The sequence below is a fragment of the Rhinolophus hipposideros genome, assembly GCF_964194185.1.
Source record: "Rhinolophus hipposideros genome assembly, chromosome: 9".
NCBI lineage: Eukaryota > Metazoa > Chordata > Mammalia > Chiroptera > Rhinolophidae > Rhinolophus > Rhinolophus hipposideros.
The window spans coordinates 8,290,714-8,316,790 of NC_138055.1; the positions used below are offsets into that span (position 1 = coordinate 8,290,714).

The 26,077-nt window shown below is 53.5% G+C and overlaps 1 protein-coding gene across 1 annotated transcript; it reads left to right on the forward strand.

Moving 5' to 3' along the window:
- Positions 1-799: 799 nt before the first annotated feature.
- Positions 800-9,128, forward strand: CBX6 (chromobox 6). Its single transcript, XM_081058690.1, has 5 exons — positions 800-970; positions 1,150-1,193; positions 1,336-1,401; positions 1,543-1,609; positions 6,136-9,128. The coding sequence occupies exons 1-5, from the start codon at positions 902-904 to the stop codon at positions 7,135-7,137; spliced, it is 1,248 nt and encodes a 415-aa protein (XP_080914816.1). The 5' UTR covers positions 800-901; the 3' UTR covers positions 7,138-9,128.
- The last annotated feature ends 16,949 nt before the right edge of the window (positions 9,129-26,077 follow it).

A 26,077-nucleotide genomic window follows, 5' to 3' on the forward strand; every position in this document is an offset into this window, starting at 1 on the left:
CGCCAGGGAGCCTGGAAATCAGAAAACTTATAGACACGACCCTGAGGGGGGTTTCTGCCTAACGACCCAGGGATGATCTGTTTCCGGCCCAACGTGGCACCCTCTTTCTCCCCCCCCATCTCCACATAATCCTCCCTGCTCTCTTCAGCCGGCCTCCTGAGTGAAGGCAGGTGCCGCCCAAGACCTTGGCCGAGGAATAGATGCACGGGATCACCCCGGCCTTCCTCGGCCCCTTCACCGCATCCTTTCCTGCGGTGGCGTTTTTGTTTTAATTCATCTGAACTGGTTACAAAACCATACTCCCACGAATACATAAATAATGGGTGGGGGGGGGGATGTAGACAATGTTTTAAAGAAATTCCCGCAGGGCCTGGCAAGGCAACAGCAAATGCATTTCTGCTGTATCATATTTAACTGTTTGCAAACTTCTGCTGGGAGGATGCGCAGCGGCTGCAGTCTCCATCGCTCCTCCCCGCCTGAGGCCTGGCGGGACTTGCAGGAGGGGTGGGGTTAAAGGTTGTCAGCTAGCGAGGGCCGCAAAGATGGAGAGGGGAGTGGAAAACGTAGGACTGCACTATGCCGGACCAGCTCCGCACCAGCCAAGCATCCACCCCGCTCTAGGCCCCGGCTCCCGCCGCCAGGCGAGGCCGCTTTAAGAGCCAACGCGCGCCCCCGCCCCGCGTGCGCTCACTTTCCCTAGCAACGGCCCCGGGGGAGGGGGAGGTCCTGGCAACGGCGTGCCGGCCCGGAGGGTCACGTGACGTCCCGCAGCTGGAGCGCGAGCGCGCGCCCCGCCGCGCGCCCGCCCGCCGGGGCCTGTGCGCTGCGGCGCGTGCGCGAGCGGTGCAGCACCGGCCGCGGGAGCAGGGAGTATTATGGGCTGTGGGTGCCGCTGAGCAAGATGGAGCTGTCTGCAGTGGGCGAGCGGGTCTTTGCGGCCGAATCCATCATCAAACGGCGGATCCGAAAGGTGAGCCGCCTCCCGGGGCGGGACGCCTCGCCCCGCAGCCGGTGGCCGGGTCCGCGGGCCTTCGGGGCGAAGCGGTCCCGCTAACCCGGGCTCTCTCGTCCACCCCCGCGCCGCCGTCTCCTCGCGTCCCTACATCCTCCCCACCCCCACATCCCCCCCTTTTTTTTCCTGTTTTTCAGGGACGTATCGAGTACCTGGTGAAATGGAAGGGGTGGGCCATTAAGTGAGTGTCGCGGGGTCCAGGGACAAGGGGGGAGGGGAGGCAGCGGACACTGGGCCTTTTTTTTCCTTGAGGGGTGCGCACGTTTGCGCCCTCGCATGTGCCTCTGTCTCTCTGGTTATTTTGTGCATGTGTGACTCGCCAGGTACAGCACTTGGGAGCCCGAGGAGAACATCCTGGACTCGCGGCTCATTGCAGCCTTCGAGCAGAAGTGAGTTTCGGAAGCTGGCAGGGCGGCGGGGCCGAGGCTCGGCTGGGGCGCCTCGCTGGGAAACCGGGGAGCTGGGGAGGGCAGCGCGGAGCGGGGCCCGCGAAGGGTTTCTTTTTAACCTTTGGCGTTTCTCGGCCGCAGGGAGAGGGAGCGTGAGCTGTATGGGCCCAAGAAGAGAGGACCCAAACCCAAAACTTTCCTCCTGAAGGTAATCTGGCCCAGCCCCAGCAGCCCCCTCTCGGGCCCCTAGCCCCAGCACAGCACGGGGCCTGCAAGGGAGGGACAGATCGGCGGCCGCCCGCTTGGGCGGGCCTTTGCAGAGGGGCCCCAGCTGGGCAGGGGGTGGTTAGGAGCCCCCGACGAGCCCCTGGCAGCAGGCCCCGCCCGGCTCCAGCTTCATCAAGGGGGTCCTTGGCAGTCGTGGGTGAGGAGGAGGAGGATAATCCTCGATAGCCAAACCAGGATCTGCGGAGGTCAGCAGGGCTCCGGGAACCGGGTGGATGAAGCAGGTGGGGGCTGCCCATCTGAGTGGGTGGCAGGGAGGTCGCTTCTGCACGTGAGAGGCCTCATCTCCTCCAGCTTTAAGCAATCTACCCGTGGGCTCTGCCTGGAATTAGGACCCAGCGGGAAAGTAAATGTGGTCTCCCTCATGGCAGGGAACAGGGAGAAGCATTTGGGGGCCACTTGCCTCCCTGCCCCCAGCTTCCTTCTTTTTCTTAGAATTTGTTCTGCCTGCCTCCCCTCCTCACTGGGGGATCCAACTTGAATTTGACCTTAAATCACTTCACTATGAATTTATCATCCAGGCTGGGCCACTGGCTTCAGGGCGCTGAGCCTCAGTTTCCCCCCATCTCTGGCGGTTTCTAGAGGTTCTCATGAGGATGGAGAGTGGGAGAGTGAAAGCATAGCAAATTAGTCTTGGCAAGGGAGGGAGACCTAGCTCCAGAGAAAGCCATTTTATAGAGTTTTTTGGGTTTTATTTTATTTTATTTTATTTTTAGTGAGAAAGAACAGTGTAGGAAAGGGAGGGCAAGATGACTCGAGGTGGCCCGTGGGCATCCCTGGGCAACCACAGTCTCCCTGTTAGTGCTAAGATTGTCTTAGGGCCCCTTCCCACCCAACAGTCTGTGACTTTGTGGTAAGTGGCACGGGAAGGGCAGTGAGGACTCTGCAGAGAAGAGACTGCAGAATGCAAAAGCTCAGATTCACCACCACCAATTTGTCCAAAAGGCTCAAAGCCCAATGAGAGTGGTGGATGTCTCCAGCCCCGCCTCCCCTCTCAAAAGGACTGTGCCTATGTAAGGGTTTGCTTTGGACTCAAAGCAGAAGTGAAAGAAATGTTTCCAGAATTGCGTACTTCTGTGACCCCCGGCCCTGACCTACACGCATCTTAGGGGATCCATGAAGCAAGCAGCCTTAACCCTGATGCTTTTTACACGAGGGATGGGGTAGAGCAGCTGGAGGACTTGTGGGCTATGACAGCCTCTCAGCGCCGCTGTAGCACCCTCTAGCGGTGAAGCGAGTAACGACCATGAGCAGTGATTCACAAAATGCCTTTTTTTTCTTTTTTTTTTGGATAGCTCTAGTTCCTGAGCTGGCTATGTGCCTAACAGAGTGCTGAGCCCCGACACAGATTATCTCCTTTAATCCTCTCAACAACCCTATGAAGTAGGGTGTATTATCCATTTTGCATATGATAAAATCAAGGCCTAAAAAGGGGAAGTGACTTACCCAAGGTCCCACCACCCAACTTCATGGCTTCATCCTGTCTCCTCTACACCCCGTCCCTCAGAGTACACATCAGGTTAAGGGTGCAAGGTGGACAAGCACACACAGGCAACCATGAAGGGGTAGGGGATGGAGACGCAGATGAAAGAACCTTGCTCTGGACCTTAAAAACAGGTAGCACGAAAATGGTATGGATCTTTGCAAGAGGTAATGGAGACCAGTGTGGTCTGAACCCATGGCTCTGTTAGTCAGTGAGAGGCAGTGTGTTTAGTAAACCAATTACATTCAGATAGCATTTCCGCCAGGAATGAGTCTAAAGGGAACAGGAGCCCATGAGGTAGGTCACATTACCCCATTTTATACATAGGAAAACTGAGGCCAGATAGGTTAAATAACTTGCCCACGGTCACAGAGCACCAGTGGTAGAGTACAGGTGTTTCACCTTCCATGCCAACCCCTCAGAGGCATGCCTGTCACCCAGTCAGAGTTCAGTAGACAGCAGCAATGGTTAGCTGTGGTTGACCATTTTTAATTCACAGGCCGACCTAGGTCTCACCTTTAAAAAACTCAATCTGGAGAGGGGAAAGGAGGAGGAAGGTTAAGCCAGTCCCTTATTTAAAAAATTATATTGAGAAATTATAAAGTAAGAAATATTTCCCATAGAAAGTTGGGAAACTATACATTAGAATAAATTTACTGCTCATAAACCCACCCCACCCACCCCCTCCAAGGATAAATCTAGTATTTATTGAGTACTTGCTGCGTGCAGGGTGCAATGCTAAGCAGGTGACATGTACAGATGGTCATAGGAGCCCCTGTGGTGGGTCCTGCTATGATTGCACAGAAGGGAAAAATGCACAGGAGACCAACTGAGCTATGGTTTCATCCTGGATCTGATGTTTGCCCACTCTCTCAGCCACTCTCCAAGGACTGTCGATCGCCCACAGTCACAGAGCACCACTGAACTCAGGCAGAACCATAATTACAGAGGGCCAGGGCCTCAGGCAATATGCAGAGGGAGTGAACCTAACCCCCTATGGGGATCAGAAAGCGTGGGGATCCCCTAAGCTCCCGTAGGGATGAACCTGCAAAAGGCCCTGCTTGCCATGCCAAGGAAAGGCTGGCGGCTTTCCCCTGCCTTTGTTTGGGGAGGGCTCTAAGGGAAGCAGTCCCTGGCTCTGCTGGCTAGGAGCTGGAGGAGCTGGCAGCACCCCCGCACCTCTACGCCAGGGGTGAGGGTTGGAGGGCTGACTGTATGCTGCCACCTAGTGCCAGGTTGTTGACCAAGCAGCCCCTGGAGGCCCTAAGTGTGTGGAAGGGCCATGTGGCATTAAAGGGTACTTCTCCCACATTCTGAAGGAAGCTATCCTTGCTTATTTAGCAAGTAAGTCAGCAAACACTTCTTCTGGGGGTTGTGGTCAGATATAATCTAGTTTTGTCTGAGGGGCATAGAGGCTATCGTGTTCCCCTGAAAGTAAGACCTAGGCAGGCCACTAGCTCTAATGCGTCTTTTGGAGCAAAAATGTATATAAGACCCGGTATTATATTAATGTTACGTTATGTTATATTATTGTATAAGACCCGGTCATATTAAAATAAGACCGGGTCATATTCATTTTTGCTCCAAAAGATGCATTAGAGTTGATGGTCCAGCTAGGTCTTATTTTCAGGGAAATGGTACCTCCCAGGTACTAGGTAAGCATACAGTTCTATTTGGGGCAGGGAGGAGAAGAGGCCCCAAACCACAGATCCCGCTCTCAGACTCCGGGAATGTGTCCTTTCCTTGGCCACCTCCCACCTGAATGGATGCAGTCACACCTAATGAATGCCCTCCAGGAGCCGGGGCGCCCGTAGAGCACAAATCAGTCATCCACCTTTGCCTTCGGTCCCTTGACCACTCTGTATCCTCTCTCCGTCGGTCTCTCCCTGCCTCCACCGTCTATGTTAGTAGTGCCCCTTCAGCAGGCTACCTGGGGCCTGGTCGGGCTCAGGAAGGACCAGGGCTCTCTCCTACTCCATCCTCCAGGGCCCAGGCCTGGGCCCCTACCTGTGCTCCTTTGGGCCCTTCACCCTGCGTCCTAACTACCTGGTACTGGTCTTCCCTGAGGAGCACAGCCCCTACCCCCACCCCCAAGGCTGCGTATTCAGAGCTGTAGCCCCAGGCAGCTGGCACATCCCTATTAGTACTTTCATAGTGAAGGAAGGATAGCTAGGCCGTGGAGGACGGCTTATCTGGCCTTGTGAGTCCCTTGTCCTGAATCTGGAGTCCTTGAGGACCCTACCAAACCCAGAATGTTCCACGGTGTAGCAGGTGAGCAGCTGCAGAGCGCTCAGGCTTGATAGATTTCACATGTGGGGGTGCAGCTGGACGGAGGCGCCTGGGACAGTACCTGGCCGCGCACAGAACTCTGCTCAGCTGTCCTACCCCAAAGGCAGTAACTGCCTCCAAAGGGAGGCAAGTCCAAGCTGGAGGTGCAGCCTGTTCAAAGGCAGAGAGAGCATGGGGAATTTGGGACCCTGCCAGTAGGTCAGGGGCTGGGGTGGAGGGTGGAGCAAGCAGGGGCCTCCCTCTCCATTCTGTCCCCAAGAATTGGTCTGTGGAGGAGTGCCAGGCTGGGCTGGGCTCCTTCACAGAGCAGGGCTGCTCAAGGGCTTCTAAACAAAGGGTGGTTCTCTCCGTTCATTGTCCCAGCTGCTGGCTCGCCTATGTCAGCAAGGGCAGCCACTGACAGTCTGTCCCTGGGGCCCACAGCCAGCCTTGCACAAGTAGTGTGGGTCTTGGAGTCAGGCCTAGAGGAGGGTCTGACTTGCCCTCTGACTATGCACTTGCTTTGCTGGTCTCTGTCTGCGGCCTTTTATCTCTAAGATGGGTCGTGAGCGGCAGTGATTCTCCAAAGTGCTCTCAGGATGGTATAATGAGACCATCCTTGTGGGTGGCTATCACACGGGTGTCCAGAGGAGGGCAGCAGGAACCCGAGCCCCCACCCACCCTCTTCTGCCCCACAGGCGCGGGCCCAGGCCGAGGCCCTCCGCATCAGTGATGTCCATTTCTCTGTCAAGCCGAGTGCCAGCGCCTCCTCACCCAAGCTGCACTCCAGCGCAGCCGTGCACCGGCTCAAGAAGGATATCCGCCGCTGCCACCGCATGTCCCGCCGCCCGCTGCCCCGCCCAGACCCACAGGGGGGCAGCCCTGGCCTGCGCCCGCCGATCTCACCTTTCTCTGAGACCGTGCGCATCATCAACCGCAAGGTAAAGCCTCGGGAGCCCAAGCGGAACCGCATTATCCTAAACCTGAAGGTCATCGACAAGGGCACGGGTGGAGGTGGCACTGGGCAGGGGACTGGGAACCTCGCCCGCCCCAAAGTCCCTTCGAGGAACCGTGTCATCGGCAAGAGCAAGAAGTTCAGCGAGAGCGTCCTGCGTACGCAGCTCCGCCACATGAAGTTCGGTGCATTCGCACTGTACAATAAGCCTCCGCCGGGCCCTGTGTCATCCCCACCCGCTGGCAAGGCCGACATTGCTGCCTCCACGGCCCCGGGGCTGCTCCTGGCGGCCCCCACTCCACCCTACGACGCCCGAAGCTCCAGCTCCTCTGGCTGCCCCTCCCCGGCGCCGCAGTCCTCCTCCGACCCGGACGATGCGCCCCCCAAGCTGCTCCCGGAGACCATGAGCCCATCGGCCCCCGACTGGCGGGAGCCCGAGGTGCTTGACCTGTCCATCTCTCCCGAGACAGCAGCCACCAGCAAGTGGGCACCCACCGACGTCACTGCTGCTGCCAGCCAGGCACTTCCCACGGCCCCTGAGCCTGCCAGCACCCCCTCAGAGCCCGAGGCTGGGGACTGGCGCCCTGAGATGTCACCCTGCTCCAATGTGGTGGTCACCGATGTCACCAGCAACCTGCTGACGGTCACTATCAAGGAATTCTGCAACCCTGAGGATTTCGAGAAGGTGGCTGCGGGCGTAGTAGGTGCTGCAGGGGGTGGTGGCAGCTGTGGGGTGAGCAAGTGAGGGGGCTCCACCAAGGAGGGGGCTTTGGGGGGAGCCCTCCTGAAAGTCATACTCTTGTTCCCTCCCCCTCCCTGCGACACTTCTGCCTGTGCTTTGCTTGTTTCAAATGGCTCGGTGTTGACCCTGGGATGGGCTTGGGCAGTTGGAGTCCCCTGAAGCCCAGTGGGGGTCAGTCCTGGACCGGTTTAGGGCCGAGGTGGGGCAAGGGCACTGGGAAATCCTCCCTCTTGTCTCTTGGCACCCTCCCTGCCCATGCATGGTGGGGTCCACTGGGTGGCTCCTGGGGAGCCCCAGAACCTGGGGTTCAGCTGCCCCCTCCACATCCCACCGTGTCTCTCCCCAGCTTGCTTCCAACTCTCGTGCACAGCATCTGATTTCTCGGTGCTAACCCGGCAGCTGCAGGGCCCCTTAGGAGACCCCCTCCCAGTGTGGGCATCGTCTCTTTCCTCCAGTTGCCTGGGCAGAAGGGGCAGGGATGGCAGCGCCCAGACAGGTGAGGGGCTGCAGGGCCCAGAGGCATGGGTCTTACTGCCTACTTTTGGAAGAGACCCAAGTGGGCCCCCTTTGGCCCCACCCCATCCCATCTCTTTACTAATCCCTGTCTGGAAGGTAGAAGGAACTAGCAGGGACCTCAACCTGCCACAGCCTCCCAGCATCTAAAGACCCCTTCAGTTCTCGACCAAAGGTGCTAGAAGAACCTGCTGTGGAAACTTCCAGCTGTGCGTGTGCGTCTGCCTCCCCTTGACGTGTTTGTGTGTGAATCCATATGTGCATTGGGCACTTAGTCCGGGCTTTCCAGGCGGCACCATTTAGGGTTCCTCAGAATAGGGTCGTCAGAGGCCTGGCCCTTCCCTTGTGGTCAGCTGGGCCTGTGGAGGACACCAGGCCAATGCCCCACCTGGGTGGCTCTGAGGGTTACACTGTGGAGGCCGCCAGGTCTGTGCTCCCCGCCCAGGTATGGGGGCATGCGCCCCCACACCTTTCTTCTTTGGGGTGGTCAGCCCAACCAGCCGGGCCTGCAGTAGCTGCACACATGGCATGGTGCAGACAGGGAAGGGAGACGCCCGCCCCCAGCTTCCCTTTCCTCCTGGGTGTTTTGAGGGAAGGAGGAAGGCTGGAAACTGTTCCCGAAGTTCTCCAGCTTCTCTTGACTCCTCTCTTTTGCTTCTGACCCCCGAGGCTGTCTCACAGCCCAGCCTGCTCGAAGCAGCGGGAGGCCTGTGGTGCCCTGGGCAGCTTCTCTTTCCCTGTGTTTCCTGGGAGCTGAGGCATCCATGCCAGTGGCAGAGCCCAAAGCCCCCGTTGTCAGCCGGGCACTGGGAGCATAAGCAGGCCAAAGTGGAGGGAATGGAGAGGGGAGGAGGGTGAGGGTGTGCAGGGCCAGGGGTCTGCTGCTCTGGGAGGCAGCCTTGTGAGGCAGCCCTAGGCCACTGTCCGGCTCAATTTGGCATGAGTGGCATGTCCCTGTGCAAGGCTCGTCTTAGCTCCCTGGTATATGCAGCAACAGGTGTCTAAGCTCAGAAGCATGATGGCAGAAGGTAGGAGGGGGCAGAAGGGGATCCGGGTAGGGAGAAAACGCCTTTGTCCTAAGTGGGAGGGCTCTCTTCCAAACCTCCCCACCAGGGGCTGTAGCTTGGTCCCTGGCCCTCCCCACCCCACGATGTACAACAAAGGCCCTCACAGGGTTTGGGGGGCTGGCACTCCCAGACCCCTCCCCACCTGCCCTTTGTGTTGGCTCCGTGGCCGTCCAAGTGCCAATTGGCTTCCCCCCAAATAAGGGCTGGTGTTTCTCCTCTGTCCTTAGAGGTGATTTCCCCCCTGACCCCCCTGACCCAAGGTGGGTGACCACCTGGGTACCAGTTACAGGTGTTTCCAGAGACCATAGAAATGTGTTTTCCTGCGAGTCCGTGTCATTCGTGACTTTTTTTGTAAAGAAGTTGTGTTTTCAGAGGTGATTTTATGACAGGAAAGTGAAAGAATTAGTTTTGCAGAAAACAAAAAAACAAAAAAAGAGGAAAAAAACAGAAATAGAAAAAAATATTGTGGGATTCCTATGGGGTTGGGAGGGGGGAGAAAGAGATATTTAAAGAAAAACTAGTAACGCAGTGATTGCACAGGTGAGGTGGCAATGTTAGGAACAGGAATGGAGGCCCAGGCACGGCTGGCAGGTCCCCGGGGTCATGGCCAACTGCCTGCCTGCCTTGGTATGAGGCAGAGTGAGCCCTTCCTCCTGTCCTGGGCCTACTCTCCACACCTATCCTCGCTCAAAGGAAAGGATGACAGCTGTTCCTAAGGAACTTAGCCAGAGCTGCAGGGGCCAAGCAAATGGAGCTGGGATTTGGGGTTTTGGGGGGTCCCATCATCCCTGGGACCTACTGTTGGTGATTCCAGGAAAGCTGGTAAACAAGTGCAGTCGGGTTTCTTGCTCTCCTCTGTTCCTTTGCCAGCTTGTTGGGCCATCTGGTCCCTACCACCACCCCAAAGACCGTGACACCCCTGAGCTTCCCTGGCCAGGTAGGGGATGCAGTCTTCAGGAAGACAGGAGCTGTGGACTCTGGGAGAATCTTAGGTGGTGACCCTAAGTGACTGGGGTAACCGTGGGGAGACGGGAATTCCTGCCCCTGACCCCAGACATGCAACCCCACCCTGCCTCGGCGCATGCAGAGGCACGCATGCACAGTGCTTCGAGTCAGGCAGCTCCCCTGGGGGGCTTGAGTGGGCATAGGGTCAAGAGCAAACAGCCCTCCTTACCTCTCTCCCAGGGTGGCTTGAAGTGGGGCCCAGAAGCCCCCCCCCCCCACACTCTTGCACCGATCAGCCTCCTGTGGGCCCTTCCCTTGCTGCTTTTCCATTTGCCTAATTACCAAGCAGAAGTTGCAGTCTGGTTTGCTTTATTTTTATATGTGAAATACCCTCACAGCCCAATCTCCCCTGTTCACTATTGGTTGGGGTATCGTCCATTTCCCCTTAGTGCCACCTTGCCACCCACATGTCATAGGAAGCAGGTGAGGTCTGGTGTCTCTGGTTTGAGATGGGAAGTTGGGACCCATCCCTTTCTTGTTCCCCTCTCTGACCCTCAGTTTTCCCCTCAGAAATGGGTGCATTGGGCAGCAAGTCCTCTGTAAAGCACTGCTGGTGTCCGGGCCGCTGCCAAGGGTTAGGTAGGTGGTGGTTGAGGCTGGCACTGGGCCCCCAGCCTCCCACAGCCCCCATTTGTTCTCACCCTGCAAAAGGTCAAACGAGCTCCATCTTCGCTGCCCTAGAAAATCTCCAGCCTCAGTGTGAGGTGGGCAGAGTGGGAGGGATCACCCCATTTTAAAGACAAGGAAACGGGCCCCAAGAGGCAAAGCTGCTTCACTGGGGTGAAGAGCCCAGCTGCTCTGGCCTGGGCCCACCATAAAACTGGCAGGCTACCCCTGAGCCAGGCAGTCCAGGGTGAGGGGTCAACCAGAGTAGGAAACTTAGCTGGGTGGGGGGCGTGGATGAGGGAGGTTACCACCAGCCTTTCTAGCCTCTGTGGGGATCCAAGTGGACGCACTGCCTTTCCCACCTTTTGGGGTTGGAGGGTGGGGGGCAGGTTGTGGGTTTACTTTTTATTTTTTTTATCTTTTTTTTTTTTTTTTTTTTTTGCACTTGGCCCACGCCGGACAGTGGAGCCCTGCCTCGTTGGTTCTACTTTCGGGCTCCCATGCACTAGCCCAAGGCAGCCTCTTGGGGGCTTGTATGGTTTAAGGAATCACTTTTTAAAAGGAAAAAAAAAAAAAAAGGAAAGTGTTTAAAGGTTTTTGTTTTTTGTCTGCATCTCCTCTCAGATTCAGAAAGCCCAGAATTAGGGACTAAAACTCCAGGAGAAGGTCTCTCCAGCCTGACCCCATCTTACTGATAGTCACCAAGACGCCGAAATGGAACAGGCTGGGTGGGGACTGAGGACCCCCCCTCCCAGGCCTGCAGGGTCCCCCCAACCCCACCTTGAAGGAGTCAGCACCCCACTCCAACAGTGAGTGAGCATCTGTGTGCAGCGCTTCCACTAAGCAAAGGGGGCTGATGGATGGTCTAACTGGGGACCCTTCGCTAGAGGCCAAGGTGGAAGGAAGTCCTGGGGCCCGCCCCTGCTCTTGGCAGGAGTGGAGATGGAGATTTCTTTTTGTTGGTTTTAATTTAAGAACACAAAGGCCTAAAGAAATGTATCTTATAATTTTTTTAATTTTTGAAAAGCTCATTTAATGAATTGTGCACGAATGAATTCTATATATATAAAATATACGTATATAGCTCTATATTTGGGGAGGGCACTGTCTCTTTTTTCTCTTTCTCATTTTAAAAATGAAGTGTTGTTGCCTTTGTCTGTGGTTCAACCATCCAGCTCCCAGCTGGCTAAACTTTGCCTCCAGTGGTTAAAGAAAGAAAACTAGTGGGGTGGGCAGGAGACCGGAAGTGGACATGTTGCCCCAGCGTGAGGGGTGTCCCTGTCCACCTGCCCCTGTCCCAGAGGTTGCGGGTAGAGAAAACGGCTTGTTTTGGGTGTGGGTTTTGGTTCTGTTGTTCTGGATTTGGTTTCTGGGCCAGGGGAGGGGGGTTTGTGCCGATTACTCTTGTCTTGTATGTTTTGTTCTGCTGCTCTTCAATATTGTATCAATGCCAGGAAGGGGGAGTGAAAAGCTTCTTTTGCACCCCCAAATAAATTGTCACATTCCGAAGCTCAGGTCTAGCCCCTATGGTGGGGGGGTGTCTGTCTCATTTCTTCTGGCTGTGACTGGTCTGTAGAAAGCAGATGAGGGGAGGGCCCCTGCTCCTTAGCTGGGGCCCCAAACTCTCCACCTCAACCTGGAAGTGAGCTGAGCTGGTGGCCCAGCACAGGTGAAACAGGTGCCTGCCACTTCCTGAAATCTGGAGCATACTAGGCCGTGCACCTGGGAGGGTAAGGTCCCGCCACTGCCTGCTCCCCAGTTGGAATCACAGCCCCCACAGAAAGGGAGGGTCTATAGGGCTGGATTCCAACAAGCTTGTTGCCCCAGCGCTTGGGAGAGAGCAGCCCAGGGCGGGAGACATGGGCTGCCCTTGTCAGGGTTTCCACAATTTGGCACAATGTTTTGGTTGGTAACAAGGAGCTGCTTCAGGTTTGGAGAAATGTTTTCTGGGTGCTTGTGCGTCTTCACTTCCTTAAGTCATGCAGCCTTAAGGAGCCTTCTCCCCAGCAAGATGGTCTCAGGGCTTCCCGGCAAACTCCCATCCCTTCCCCCAGGACCTGCGTTCCCCTCCGAGAGCTGCACCTCCGTTTATCCAGGGCTGCCCCTTTGCCAGGCCTCAATTGGGTATTGCCCTGCAATCCTCCCCACCCAGGTATCCTGACATCCCTCTCAGATGTCTCCCCCACCCCCACCCCTGCCAGTCTGACCCATTCTCCTTTGGCAAAGCCTCCCTGGTCTGCCAGGCTCCATCTTGCCTGCACCATCTCCGCCTCTTCCACACCAGTGCCACAGGGGTCTGGCAGCCTCTCCTTAAGCCTGAGAATCATGCCCTCAGGATCATGTCCCAAGTCCTCAGCCTGGCAGCCTGCCGGGGTGCCACCTATCACCCCACACACACACACACACATTCTCTCCAGGTGTTCTCCCCTGCCTGCAGAGCCCTCCCTGGTGACACTGACCGTAGTTTGGTGCCTCCCCATCCCTGAGTTGCCAGCAGGACAAATGGGAGCATGTCCCTGTCTGAGACCAGTCCTAGGTACAGGGGCCACAGAAGCTGGGCAGGTAGGTGGGAAGGTGGGCAAAGGGGGTGGAGACAGGCCCTCCTCCATGGCACTTGCTCCTCTTCACCGCTACCTTGCCTCCACCTGGTCATCTCGCCCAGCTCTGTTCTCCACAAATTCTTGTTTAGTACTTGTTAAATCAACAACAACAACAGCAGGAGTTGTGAGCGTTAAATCAACAACAACAACAGCAGGAGTTGTGAGCGTTAAATCAACAACAACAACAGCAGGAGTTGTGAGCGCACTACTACATGCCAAGCACTGGGGAGACTTGAGTCGTCTCCCCTCAGCCCCCTCAACCCTCCACCCCCTCTGCCCGCTCATCCCAGGCCTGGCGTGATGAGCTAGAGTCATGGGGGAGAGTCAGAGTCGGAGTAGGCAGTTCATCTACCCGAGGTGGCACAGCTCTGGCAGTCAGGTGGGGCTGCCCTCCAGGCTCGTCTATCTGCCCTCTCGGCCCCCGCAAGTCACATAATCTCTGGGATTGGAACACAGGGGCTGCCCTTATGAGGTGAGTACGTTCTGAGATGAGGGTGACTACCTTATCACAAATCAGGCCGTTACTTACTAAGCAGCTACATCTGTTTATCAGTTGCGTGTGAACGAATGTGACCAAGGCAGCTTTTTAAGGAGGATCGGAGGGTTTGTGATGAGAGCCGGGCAAGATCACACAGCCGGGCTCAGAGAGCCCAACACCCATCTGGGCGGGGTACAAGCGGCTGCTGCTGTCATCTCGCGGTCGTCTGCCATGCAGTGCCTCAGCTGGCCCCCACTCCTTACCTCGCCCCATTCCTGGGCCTCACCAGGGTGACATCCCACGTGTCAGCTGTGGGGTGAAGCTCAGAATTGGAGCAGGTAAGAAACGGGGGTTGGGATGAGACAAGAATGACAATTTTGCAAAACCACTCAGACACTTTTTAGAAGCTGAAAATTCTTTCCTTGTCAAGCTGTGCTTAAAGTGGAGAGGGGGCCAGCATGATTGCATCCAAATGCAGAGCCCCCCTCAAGTCAGATCACAGGCTGACAAGCTCATGCGTACCCTCTTTGTTCAGGATGAGTTCACACTTTCAAAAGACATCTGGCCTGGAAAGGACACCTGATCACAGCAGTGGGGATTGAAAGGAAGTGGCAGGTGACCCACCCTGGCCTCCAGGCATCCACACTTTCTGAGCATCTGAGAGGCAGGAGGTACAAAGGGCACTGACCTGAAATAACCCTGGTGAGCAATGGCACGTAAGCTGAGGCATGGGATGGCAGGAAGTGTCCAGAGCCAAGAGATGTTTAGAATATTGAGGATTTGTTGGTTGGCTCTGAGTGCTTGTGAGAGGGGGCCTCTAAAACCCCCCTGGGGGTCTGGTGTAGGCAAAGGAATAGGTATTGACAACACCCATGGGTGGGGGCACCTGGCGGAGGAGTCAGCTTGGGAGGAGGAGGAGTTCAGTTTGGGACACCTTGGGTGTGAATTGGACAGAGGGTCCAGGAGGGATTTTCACCCATAGATTTGAGGCTTGCAGCGAGTTCCTGCCTGCCTAGGAACTGCTAGAGAAATCTGTCCCTTTGTTGAAGAGTCTTTGTCCCCAGATATACCTCATCTCTGAGATGACTGGTCACCAGACATCCTGGAAGGACCACTAGTGACGTACTCAGCTTCAGGGGCCACCACCCCCACCTTTCCCATCTCCTCATTTTCTGGGTGAGGTTATGACACAGGTGTCTGGGGGACAATGTACCCCATCGGACAGCTGAGAAGCCAGGGCAGGGTGGGGACAGGCTGCCCATGGTCACTCAGAGGCAGAAGGGATACAACCCGAGTTCCGAGCATGGTGGGTACAACCTTCTGAAGAGCCTGTGGCCACATAATACTTAGAGACACTAGGTAGAATAAAACAGACATTCTTTTAAATACCCAACTGAGCTTCCAAAACAGTAAAGAAATCCCCAGGGACCACAAACAAAGAGGAAACCAAAATGGGAGTGATACGCAGATGCTGACCTTTTGGCTGGGGGCGGGGGTCTGTGGGTGGCATGGGAACAGAGGTGGGGATCAGCATGGGAACAGAGGTGGGGATCAGCAATTGGCCTTTGCTGATCTTGAGAACCAAGGAGCTTAGATTTTACATATATATAGGAATGGGAGACAGGCCTTGGGCCCTTGCCAAAGGAGATTTGGAACCAAGACACCTGAATAAAGCTGGACCCATATCCTTAGTGAAAGAGCAAACGAGAGAAATATCACCCTTCGGCAAAAATAACTTGTTAAAGAAGTTTGTGTCTCATTTTTGGGCTCTGTTGGATAAATTAAAATGAAGTGTCTCTTAAGAAATTATAACTCTAGAACCTTCCCTAACATACATTTGAGGTTTTAATTTGCATTACCCTCCTGGTCTCAGAACTCCCAAGTCTGGAAATTAATATAAAAAGCAAATACGGGATCGGAGCACGTGTCAGTAGCAAAGGCAAGCCTCTCGGAAGGGACAGTCCCACAGTAAAAGGCCACACAGGATTCTCACAGAGAAAACCCTTGTAGACATGAGCTCACAATCCCAAATTACAAAACATACAAAGCCGCAAGCCAGAAAGACAAACAGCAGAACGACAAACAGTATATATGGAATCCTGCACCTGACACATTCTTTTCAAGCACACATTGATAATTTCCAAAAATTATCATAAACATCACGTAGTGGGACATAATGCAAGTCCCAATACATTTCAAGAAACTGGCATCGCAGATTATGTATAAAGTTAGAAATAAAAAACAAAAAGATAACTGAAAAACAAAACCTCAAGTTTTTGGACAGTAACCCAGATTTCTCTTTCCTCTTTATCTTGCTCCCTCCCTGACCTTCTGAAATCTCTAGAACAATGAGACTCGAGGATGGATGTGAGAATGCTAATAGATGGCAGGCACACAGAAGGGGCACAGCCATTGGAGTTGAAGCTGGATGGGAACAGATCCCCCTCTGATCCTCTACGTGGGATGTGACCTTCATTAGAGCAAAAGACCAAAGTCTTTTCTGTCTTTTCCAAAGTATGAGCGCAGTGTGACAAAGACGTGTGCCTCCATTTAAATGACAGCTGCCAGCAATCAGCCTTTATGAGCCAGAGGGTCTGGCAGATATCTGTGCAGAGCCATGGTGGGCTGATGGAAATGGGACAAAGCCATATGGCAGGGGTTCTCGTTGCTGTGACATAAAAACAAGCCCCCTGCCTACCTTGCGTCATGGTCTGAAAATCCAGCACGAGCAGCATGCTCTTTTTGGGGTGGATTTGGAGTTCCCTAGGTGTTCTGTTAAGGCTTGATACTCCCATCTGTGAGCAAGGAAACAGAACACACTTTGGAAAAGGCAAATGTGGACTCTGTTCCCCATGGGGACTCATTAGTGATCGTCATCTCACAGCTCCCTTGGTAATCCCTGCAGGCACTCAGGGCTCAGTTACCACGCAGTAACATCCTAGCGGAGGTTTGCTGCCCTCATCGTCCCTGACTCTCTTCCCAACACTCATCTACCCGCCTGCCTGTCACAACTCAGAACCCAAAAAGAGAAAAGAGACCCTTGTCCAGGTTCAGGAGGCTGGATCTGAGGCTGCTCTCCAGTCCTTGGTGCTCATCCGCAGTAAAGGAGACCAGTACTCCCTACTGGTCAGGGTTACTTGGGAGGACTGAAGGTGATGGGTGTGAAAGCGTTTTGTTCAAGCACCATGTGGGTAAGAAGATCTATGTATCCAGACCTGACCACTCCTCTGATTTCCAGTCGGGCTGTTCCAGCTGTCTGCTTACCAATTCTTGATGCCTTCCTCCCATGAAACAGCTTGAGGATAGTAGAAAAAGAGTACAGGAGTCCAAGCTCTGCCAGCTGTGTGATCTCAAGCCAGTCAATCACCCTCTCTGGGCCTCGGTAGCCTCTTCTGTAAAATGGAAGAGAGGGCTTCCTCTTTACCCTTTCCAACTTAGAATTATGCTCAGAAGGATAACTACCTTGTACTTCACAAGGATTAACTCATTAAATCTTCACAACCCAGAGAGTGCAGTCCCCACAAGGTGTAAATGAGGGGACTGAGGTCCAGAAAGGTGAAATCACTTACTCCAAAATTCCTCCATGGTAGAGGTGGGGTTTGAACCCATACAGTCATACTCACCGCCATGCCAGCATCCTCCCTGCAGAGCATGGTGGGCGAGGACACAGTCACGAGCTGGACTGCCCACCTGTATGGGACCCTGGGCATGTTGCTTATCTCTGCTGTGCCTCAGTTTCCCCGTCTATAGAATAGGAGATGAGAGTAATACTCGCTTCATGGGATTGCTCTGCTCAGTGTCCATAAGCCAGGCTCTGAGCTACACACCCGAGTTTTACTCTGACATTAACCGTCCCGTGGTGCCACCAAGGAAACTGGAGACAGAGGTTGAGTCACTTGCCGCAGGTGGCACTGTTAGTAAGTTGTGGAGCGGGGACTGAAATCCAAACGCCCCAACTTCAAAAGCCATGCTTTCAGCCACTCTGTTCCACTTACACGTGACACCTTCAAACTCCCCGTTCAAAACCGACCTCCATCTGCAAATTGGCACCCCCCACAGGCTGCCTGACTCACCACCTTCCCCTGTTGGGGCTGAAACCTTGGCCTTGTCTTTGACTCATCCCTTTATGACAAGCCTCGGTGACTAATTGACCCCTGAATGGAAATGTCACTTGGATCCGTCCCTCCCTTCCTCCTCAGCCCTGCTGCCCACTCCGGTGCAGACCCCCAAAGCTGAGGACAAAAACCTCTGTTACAAAGTATAGACTTACCAGGCACTGGTCCCAAACTGCTCCTGGTCCCTCAGCCCTCCAAGGCCTGTGGCCAAGAAGCCAGGTGGGAGATGGGACACCAGAGAGGGAGCTCTATTTAGAGGCAGTTGGCATTGCTCCCCCACTCAAGCCAAGTGAGGGCACTTCGGAGAACCTGAGAACACAGCATGTGTCCACTGGAACTTGGGAGGTGAGGTGATTAGGGACCTAAGCTGCCTGGAGGCTGTTGCCAAGGGGCAGGGATGGAGCCGCTTTGGGAACAGCCTGCACTCGGAGCATTGGGGAGCCAGGATGCAAGGTTGTTTCCTGGGTCCCCAGCAGAAACCTTGCAGAATATAGCTGGCTTGAGGTCATTTTGAGTTAGGATCCTGCCCCAAGAGGATTGGGGGTGGAGGGAAACAGGAAAGGGGCACAGGATCCTATCAGAAGAATCTGTGTTGGGTGGACCCCCGGAGACAGGTGCTAAAGGGGGGGTATAAGCACCAGCCAGCTAGGGGCCACTTTGCCCAAGTAGGAACTGCAGGTGAGAGATCCCTAGTGATGGGAGAGGGGTCTCTGAAGAACCCACAAAAGGACCCCTACTGAAAAAGAGCCACTTTCCTAGCACCTGACCTGCCTGAGAACATGGCTGTCCTGAGAACAGCTGACCCAGCCACGTCAGACTTAGCTCGCCACCCCTCTCCTCCCTGTCCCAAGCTCCAACCCTGGAGAAAGCAGAGGTACCTAGTGAGAGAGGGGGCAGAGGGAGAGCAGACCAGGTGGGTCTTAGAGGAGAAGCCTACCCTATCTCCTTCCTCACTATACAGATCTTTGAGTTGGAGGAAAACTTGAGCTTGGGGGAAGGAGAAGCTTTGAATAGAGCTTAAAACTTTGCTACTAAACCAAACAGTTTTAATAGCTAAAAAATAAGGCAAACCCCAAGAGTGACTGAAAAAGCTATGAAATATGCCTGAGAATTTCATCCAGAGGTAGGAAAGATGGGGTTAACAGAACAGATTAACAAAGTAGCCACTGGGAAAGCGTAAAATTATTTCTGCCTGTAGCCAGTTTGCCAAGCGCAGCTCATTCTGTGTCCGTTCACTGCGTCAGCCTCCTAACAGGCGCTCTTTACTCGCTTTTGCTCTTCCGGCCCTACCCTCAAGCCCCATCCCACTCCTCGGTGCTCAGGCCCTCCAGGACAGCCTCCCCTGCACTGCGCTTCCGTCCAGAGAGCCAGCATAAATGGTCACGAGCTTGACCGTCTGTCTGGGTTTGAATCCCCGCTCCTCACCTTGGCAGCTGACTGACCTGAAGCAAGTTGCTTAACCTCGCTGTGCCTCAGCAGTGCCGTCTGTCACATGGGGGGTTGGGGGGATGGAGTAGCACACCTATTCCATTAGGGGTTTGTGAGGCCCGAAATGATTCTAAAGAAAGCACTTTGGAACATAATGAGAAGCATCTCGGTGTTAGCATTCATCATTATTATTGAATGCCTCCTTGCTGGGTAACCTCAGGAAAGTCCCTTTCCCTCCCTACTTATCGGTTTCTGTATCTGAAAAATAAGTTGTGTGTGTGTGTGTGTGTGTGTCATTTGCTGGTGCTGCAGCTAATGTTGGTGGCAGGCAAACTTCAGTGAAGAGAGACACGCAAGCCTGGACCCACCCCACGGTGGTCCAAGAGGAAGGCTGGCAGGCTCGGTGGGCAGAAGCAGGGACGGGTCCCCCCTGCAGGACTGCCACTCTACCTGGAAGAAAAGGTGCATGTCCCTTCTTCCAGCTTCTGAGAGACTTGGCAGGTACCCAACCTGCCCCCCACCTCCCCTAGTGGTCAACTTGGATACCCTGAGCTAGATTAGGAAATACATTGTATTTGAAGAGTAGATGCCAGGAACTTTTGGTTCCCTGATGGATACACATGAATGGCTATCCAGGTGAGGTCCCAGGTACCCCCACCCCCTTGCCTCTAGCCCCATCGTAAACTTCTGCCCTGTCTCTCAGTCTCCACCTGTCCTTGATTTTCCTTCTTAAGGGGACCTTTTCTCTTTCACAGGACTTTTATCATATCATAGGCAGCACAGGTCTGCCCACACCCATTTTATAGACTAAGGAAGGAAGGTTCTCAGAGCCCTAAAACTCAGCTTCTCTGCCTCCAAGTGCAGTAGCTGCAGAATCCTGGGGTTCAACAGAAAGCTTCCTTTTCTAGAGGAGCTAGAGGAACGGCCATCCGTCCTTAGGTTCCACTGTGCATGAAGCAAACACACCCTGAACACACACTGGGTGCCAGTGACCCAGATAGGAGGCAGACACAGTGCCAGATCTCAAGAAGTTCTCGACTTGTCAGGGAAGTGCAGGTTACAGATTAGTGCAACCGGAAACTGGTGCCCGCCAGCTGGGTGAGGACACGTGGGGGGCTGTGGTGGCCAATGGGTTTAGACAGGCTCCTGGGGTCCAGGAAGGGCCCAGAGAAGGGTGAGCTGAGCCCAGGGAGGAAGGAAGCTGCAGGATGAACTTGGCCACCTCCTCATCAGGCAGGGTGTGATCCACTCTGAGAGAGTGAGAAGGGCGAGGTGGTATGTGAAAACTTCCAGATTCAAATCCCCAGTGTACACCCGCTGACCAGGGGACCTGGGCAAATTACTGCACCTCTCTGAGTTTCTATTTTCTTCCTGTGAAATGGGGACGATGATAATATGGGGCTCCAGGGTTGCCACAGGGGAGGAGCTGGCAGAAAAAAAGCATGGAGAGGAGGAATGGACAACCACCCGTTGCAATGACGGTGAGAAAGTGAGAGCACCCCGCGACCCAGCCCTGACAGCCTCAGAAAGGGGACATAGGCTTATTAGGCGGCCACTCTTTCTGGTCTTTCTTGGCTGGGCCTGAACTCAGGCACACACGTTGGAGCCAACTCCCAGGCCCCCTGCAAGGAGGACACTCGTTTCCTCCTTGGTTCTCAGCCCCTCCTGAGCTGGGAACAGATGTCCTTGCTTCCTGCCCAAGCCTGTGAGCTGGGTTGGCTCCTTTTGCTGCTTCCAGGGAAGCAGAAACCCTGGATGGAAATCTCTGGGCTTCCCCAGAGAGGAAAGTGCTCTCTTTCCTGGCTTCAGCCCCTCCCCTCTGGTTGGGCTCCTAATCCTGGCATCCACTGCTAATAGGCCAATATTTCTGGGCCCTACGCAAGCCCTGCTTCCCCTTGGTGGGCCCCAGTGTTGATTGCAAACATATAGAAGCCTCAGTCTGGATGATCCCCCAGCTCTGCTCAGAAAGGGGGTGGGAGGGACCTGCAAAAGGACAGTGCAATTATGGAGAAAGGTACCACAGGCACCTGCAGAATACAGGTAAAGAAGTAAAAAAGGAAATTAACATGTACTGAGCACCGAAAACGTGTTAACATTCGCATGCTAACTAGCTAGTTAGCTAGTATAATAACTAAGGAAGGGGGTGGCATGTATTGAGCACATACTAATGCTAGGCACTGGGCCATGCCCTGCAAATACAAAGTAGCACGAGTCTCTGGGAGATGTTTATATGACAGCTCATCTGGTCTCATCCGATTCTCATTTCAGTCCTATGAGATAAGGACCATGGCTCTGTTTTACAGAGGTGACTGAGGCAGCTCTGGTCCTGGAACAATCCATCCCTGGGTGGAGAGTGGACCCTCAGAATGGATACATCCAGGATGGACACAGGCAGCCCTCTTTGTCCCCAACCTTCACTTCCCCCACCCTGGGGAAAGGACACCCTTTAGCTCACGGCACACCCCAAGAGGGCTTGTCTTCATTCGCTGGGAGTTTGAGTATCCACAAATGCTGGCCCTAGAGACACAGACATGAAGATGACGCAGCTGGTCCCTGCCACCGAGGAGCTCACAGTCTGCAGGACACAGGTAAAGAGGGAGATGCGGTAGCCGAGGGAAGCGCAGGGCTGAGGAGGCAGAAAGAGAGAGTCGTGTGTTGTCCGATTATGTACCAGCACCGAAGGAGTGCAATTTAGAGATAGTTGGTTGACCAATTGGCCCTATCTGCCCAGAACTGAGGCTTGCCAGGACGCAGGACTCCACGTGGAGTGAAGTGGTCACCCGAAACCCTGAGTTCAGAGTCTAGCTCTGGCACACGCCTGTGGCAGAGGCCACAAGTCACCTAACTAGCATCCGTTCCCCCATTCTTTTAGAAATGACTTTATTACAGTCTGAAGGTTTTCCCTACCCAGTTCTACTTCCTCCCTTCCCCCACCTTTTTAACAATGTATCTCACTTATTGAGCAGATATGTTATCCCGTGGACTTTTCTAGGCTAGGGAGAAGAAAGAATATTGTTCCCCTCTTTCTCAACAGAGGTAATAACGGAGGGTAAGGGGAATTAGAATGGGCAGTGAAGGGGAGAGACAGTGAATACCTCTTGGGGCCCTGAGATCAACCGCAGTGGTGGGGGCTGTGGTTCATCCTACCAACCCCACTTCTAAATGTCCCCTCAGGAAGAGAGGCCCCGGAGAACGCTGCAGGAGCTGCTCCCTGACTGTGTGTGGAAAAGTGGATCTTCACAGCGCAAGGGGCGGACTGTGGCAGCCATGGAGGGACACTTTCAGCTTCCTTTCCAGAATGAACTTGCCTCTCTACTGTGTGCGGTGCTGTTAGCAGATACCCTTTAGGATCCATCCCAGCTTTTGTTTGTTTTCAGAACAGCTTTAGGTTTACAGCAATGCTGAGCAGAAGGTACAGACATTACCCAGAGACCCCCATCCCTACACGTACTATCCGCGTTCCTCACCAGAGTGGTCCATTTATTGCCATGGGTCAACCTCCACTGAAACTTCAGTATCGTCCAAAGTCCATAGTTTCCACTGGGCTTCACTCTTGGGGTTGTACCTTCGGGAGGTTTGGGTAGAGGTATAATGATGTGTATCCACCATTATGGTGTCTTAGAGAATAGTTTCACAGCTCTAAATCTCCCCTACGCTCCTATTTCTCCTTCCCTCCCCTTAACCCCTGGCAAACAGTGATCTTTGAACTGTCTCTACTTTTGCCTTTTTCAGAATGTCATGTAGTTGGGACCATACAGGATGTAGACCTTTTCAGACTTCTTTCACTTAATAATGTGCATTTAAGTTTCCTTCGTGTCTTTTCATGGTTTGATAGCTTATTTCTTTCTCGTATTGAATAATATTCCGTTGTCTGGATGAACCACAGTGTATTTATCCATCACCCACTGAAGGGCATCGTTGTTCCTTCCAAGTTTTGACAAGTATGAATACAGCTACTATAAACTTCCGGGTGCAGGTTTCTAGGTGGCCGTCACCCCAGCTTTTGAGCTAAAGCCACCCTCTTCTGGGCCAGCTCCCAGCTCCCAGCTAATGACTGAGCATAAAAAGGTACTAGGGACTGGGCATTTCTGCCCAGTGCAAAACTTCCCTCATAGACAGTCATGGCCCCAGAGCTCCCTGTGAGGTCAGCCAAGACTTTGTCAGGTCTGTATTGAGGTCTGAAGCTCGCCCTGCTCAGTTCTTCCTCCTCCCTTTTTATCTTTCATAGGCCTTAGCCCCAATCAACCACTTGTATGCCTAACCTTTTCTCAGTGTCTGCTTCCTGGAGAACCCAAATGACAAACTCCACCTCTAAAATCAACTCACAGTGCCTCCAATTCTCCCCATTATCACAACCTCCACACCTCTATTCCTCTCACCTGGAGGGTTGATGGCCCCTCGCTGGTCTCCTGCTTCCTCTCCTCTCCCTTTAAGGCCCAGGCTCCATGCAACCACCAGAGTGACCTTTTACAAACACAAAACTACATGATGCCACTTCCCTGCTTAAAGCCCTCCAGTTGGCCTTAGAATCAAGCACATTCCTTTCCCCTAGCCTGTAAGCCCACATGACCTCACCTTGCTTTCCTCTCCAGCTTCCATTCTGCTTCAGCCCTATTAGCCTTCTTTCTGGTCTGAAACATACCAAGTTTGTTTCTGCTTCAGGGCCTTTGCACTCGCTGTTCCCCAGAACTTGGGAAACTTGCTGTTCCCCACTTGCCTAGAACACTCAGTCTTTCCTCAAATATCGGGCTGGTTTCTCAGGTCATTCAGGTCTCAGCTCAAATGCAAGCCTTTTCTGACTACCTTATTATTAATGCCCATCACACACCTCCTGTAATTTTCTATCATATTACTCTTTCAATTTTCTTTATAGTTCTCATTACTATTATAAATTGATTTGTTTATGTAATTATTCATTTGTTTACTGCCTGTCTCCCCATTACAATATAAAGCGTGAGCTTGTCTTGTTTCCAGTTCTCCCCAGTACCTGGTCTCAAAAGATATATTTTGAATGAATGACTATATTTGTTCATTTAGGGCAAAAGTCCTTTACCCGAAGAATGGAATGAAAGTGAAGAAATGAAAAACCTAGGAGTTATGAAAATTTAGAGGGAAATTATGAGACTATTGCCACCATAGGAAGTCCCCCTGAGAATCCTTTTCTGACCATCTCTTGAGGGATTCTGTGTTAGGATTAAAGGGATGTCTTTCCATAGCCTCAGAGAGATGGGTTTCAGGACCTCTCTGTCCTAGCCTCCCCCCTGTTCCCCCAGCAGGAGCCCATGTTGCCTATGAGGGAACTAGTTCTGCAAACATTCACGCAGTAGCTACCAGGGCAGGGCCCCCTGCTGGCTGCTGGGGATGAGATGAATCAAGGAAGAAGGACGTTGCATTCCAGGTAGGGGAGCATTCCAGGTAGGGGACAGCATGAATGAAGGCAGAGAGAAGAGACATACCGGTGTATTTGGGGAATTGTGCAGTTTGATGTTGCTCCAGGCAGTGAGGGATAGGAGATGAGGCTGGAAGGGTGAGCAGTGTCCAAATTACTAACAATCTTACACACCAAGAGCAGCTGATATAATAAGACCCAACATTTGTTGAGGCTTTCCACATACTCCTATTATTCCCCCGGTTTATAGATTGGAAAACTGAGGCACAGAGAGGGTGTCAACAACTATGAAAGGCCTGAGACTTTACCCTCCTTGAAAATGAGGTCACACAACTGGTACCAGGTAGAGAGGCAGGTTTAGAACTAGGCCTTGTGGCTCTAAAATCCATGCTCTTAAGCGATACTGCCTCTTAAGGAGATTGGATTTTATTCTGTAGTAGATGGGGAGCTACCAATGTGTTTATAAGCAGGAGAGCAACCTGTTCATATTACAGGTTTTAAAAAGTCATCTTAGCAGATAAACAGACCAGTTTAAACAAGATTCAACTCCAGCCTCTGGACCCACTTATCCAAGTGTCCCCAACTCTCAGAGGGCAGCTCATATAAAGGTGGCACCATTTGGTGCCCAAGCCACAGTGGCTCTGCAGCTCTTGGCAGTAGTCCCCTGTCTCGGCCTCCCCTGTCCTTCCCCGGATTTTCTAGGACAGTTTCTCCTCAGGATGTTATGTGTGTGTTTCTTTCTTCATAGAACACACGTGAGTGCACCAGGATACCCCATGCCCCATGCACCCTCGGACCTCGCAGCCCCTACTGCCTGCCTTCACCTTCAGAGAGCCTGGCCCACCTCTCCGTCTGGAGATGCTTCCTCCAAGCTGTGCTGCCTGGTGGGGGTTCCAGGTCACAACTCTAAGGGGTACTAACTCACATCCATGCACACACGGCTCAGGTGTTCATGGTGTAGAGCTCGCATTTGCTCCGCTCCTACTTTACAATTCAGATGATCCTGATTCCCAGAGATCGGGTATGCAGGGCAGGCATCATCCTGGGGCTGGGGGTCGGGTGTGTGGTATGTGCCTAGGGTCCACTGGGCAGGTTCCCAATGGCCAAGCAGGGTCGTCCAGGGCTGTTGCCTCCTGAGCAGTGCTCTGGTCTCTCCCCACCACCAGCACTGTGCAGAGCCTACATGGTAGCCACGGGGGTCCAGAGCCCCAGTCTGAGCCTCCCTGCAAGTCAAGAATGTGGGCTTGGAAGGGAGACAGACCTGGCTGTGGCCTTGGCTGGTGACTCCCATGAGCCAAAGCCCCTCTCCTCTATCCCAGGCTGCAGCGAGAACATCACAGCCTTCTGAGTGCCCTTCCAGCCCTGGGAACCCACTTCGGTCAGAAAATGCCTGTGGAAAATTGGAACTGGAACTGGATTGTGAAGGATGGTAGGCTTTTGTTGTTATTGATGTTGTTGTTGTTGTTAATTGCAAAGTTAATTTTCAACAAAATATATATAGACATGTTTGACAGGAGAAAATAAAAGGCTCCTCCCCCACCCCCACACCAATCCCACTCCCATTCCTGCTCTTCCTTCCAGGGCGCGGTCCACATGGACACGAGGGCTTGCCATCCTAATGTAGACTGCAGCTGGGAGACCGGTCTCCTCTCTTGGTGGTCTGTGCCCCCAAAGAGTCAGAGGAGGAACCTCTGCTACTCTTGGAGATCACAGGAAGATGTCTTTTTCTTGATGGGGGTGGA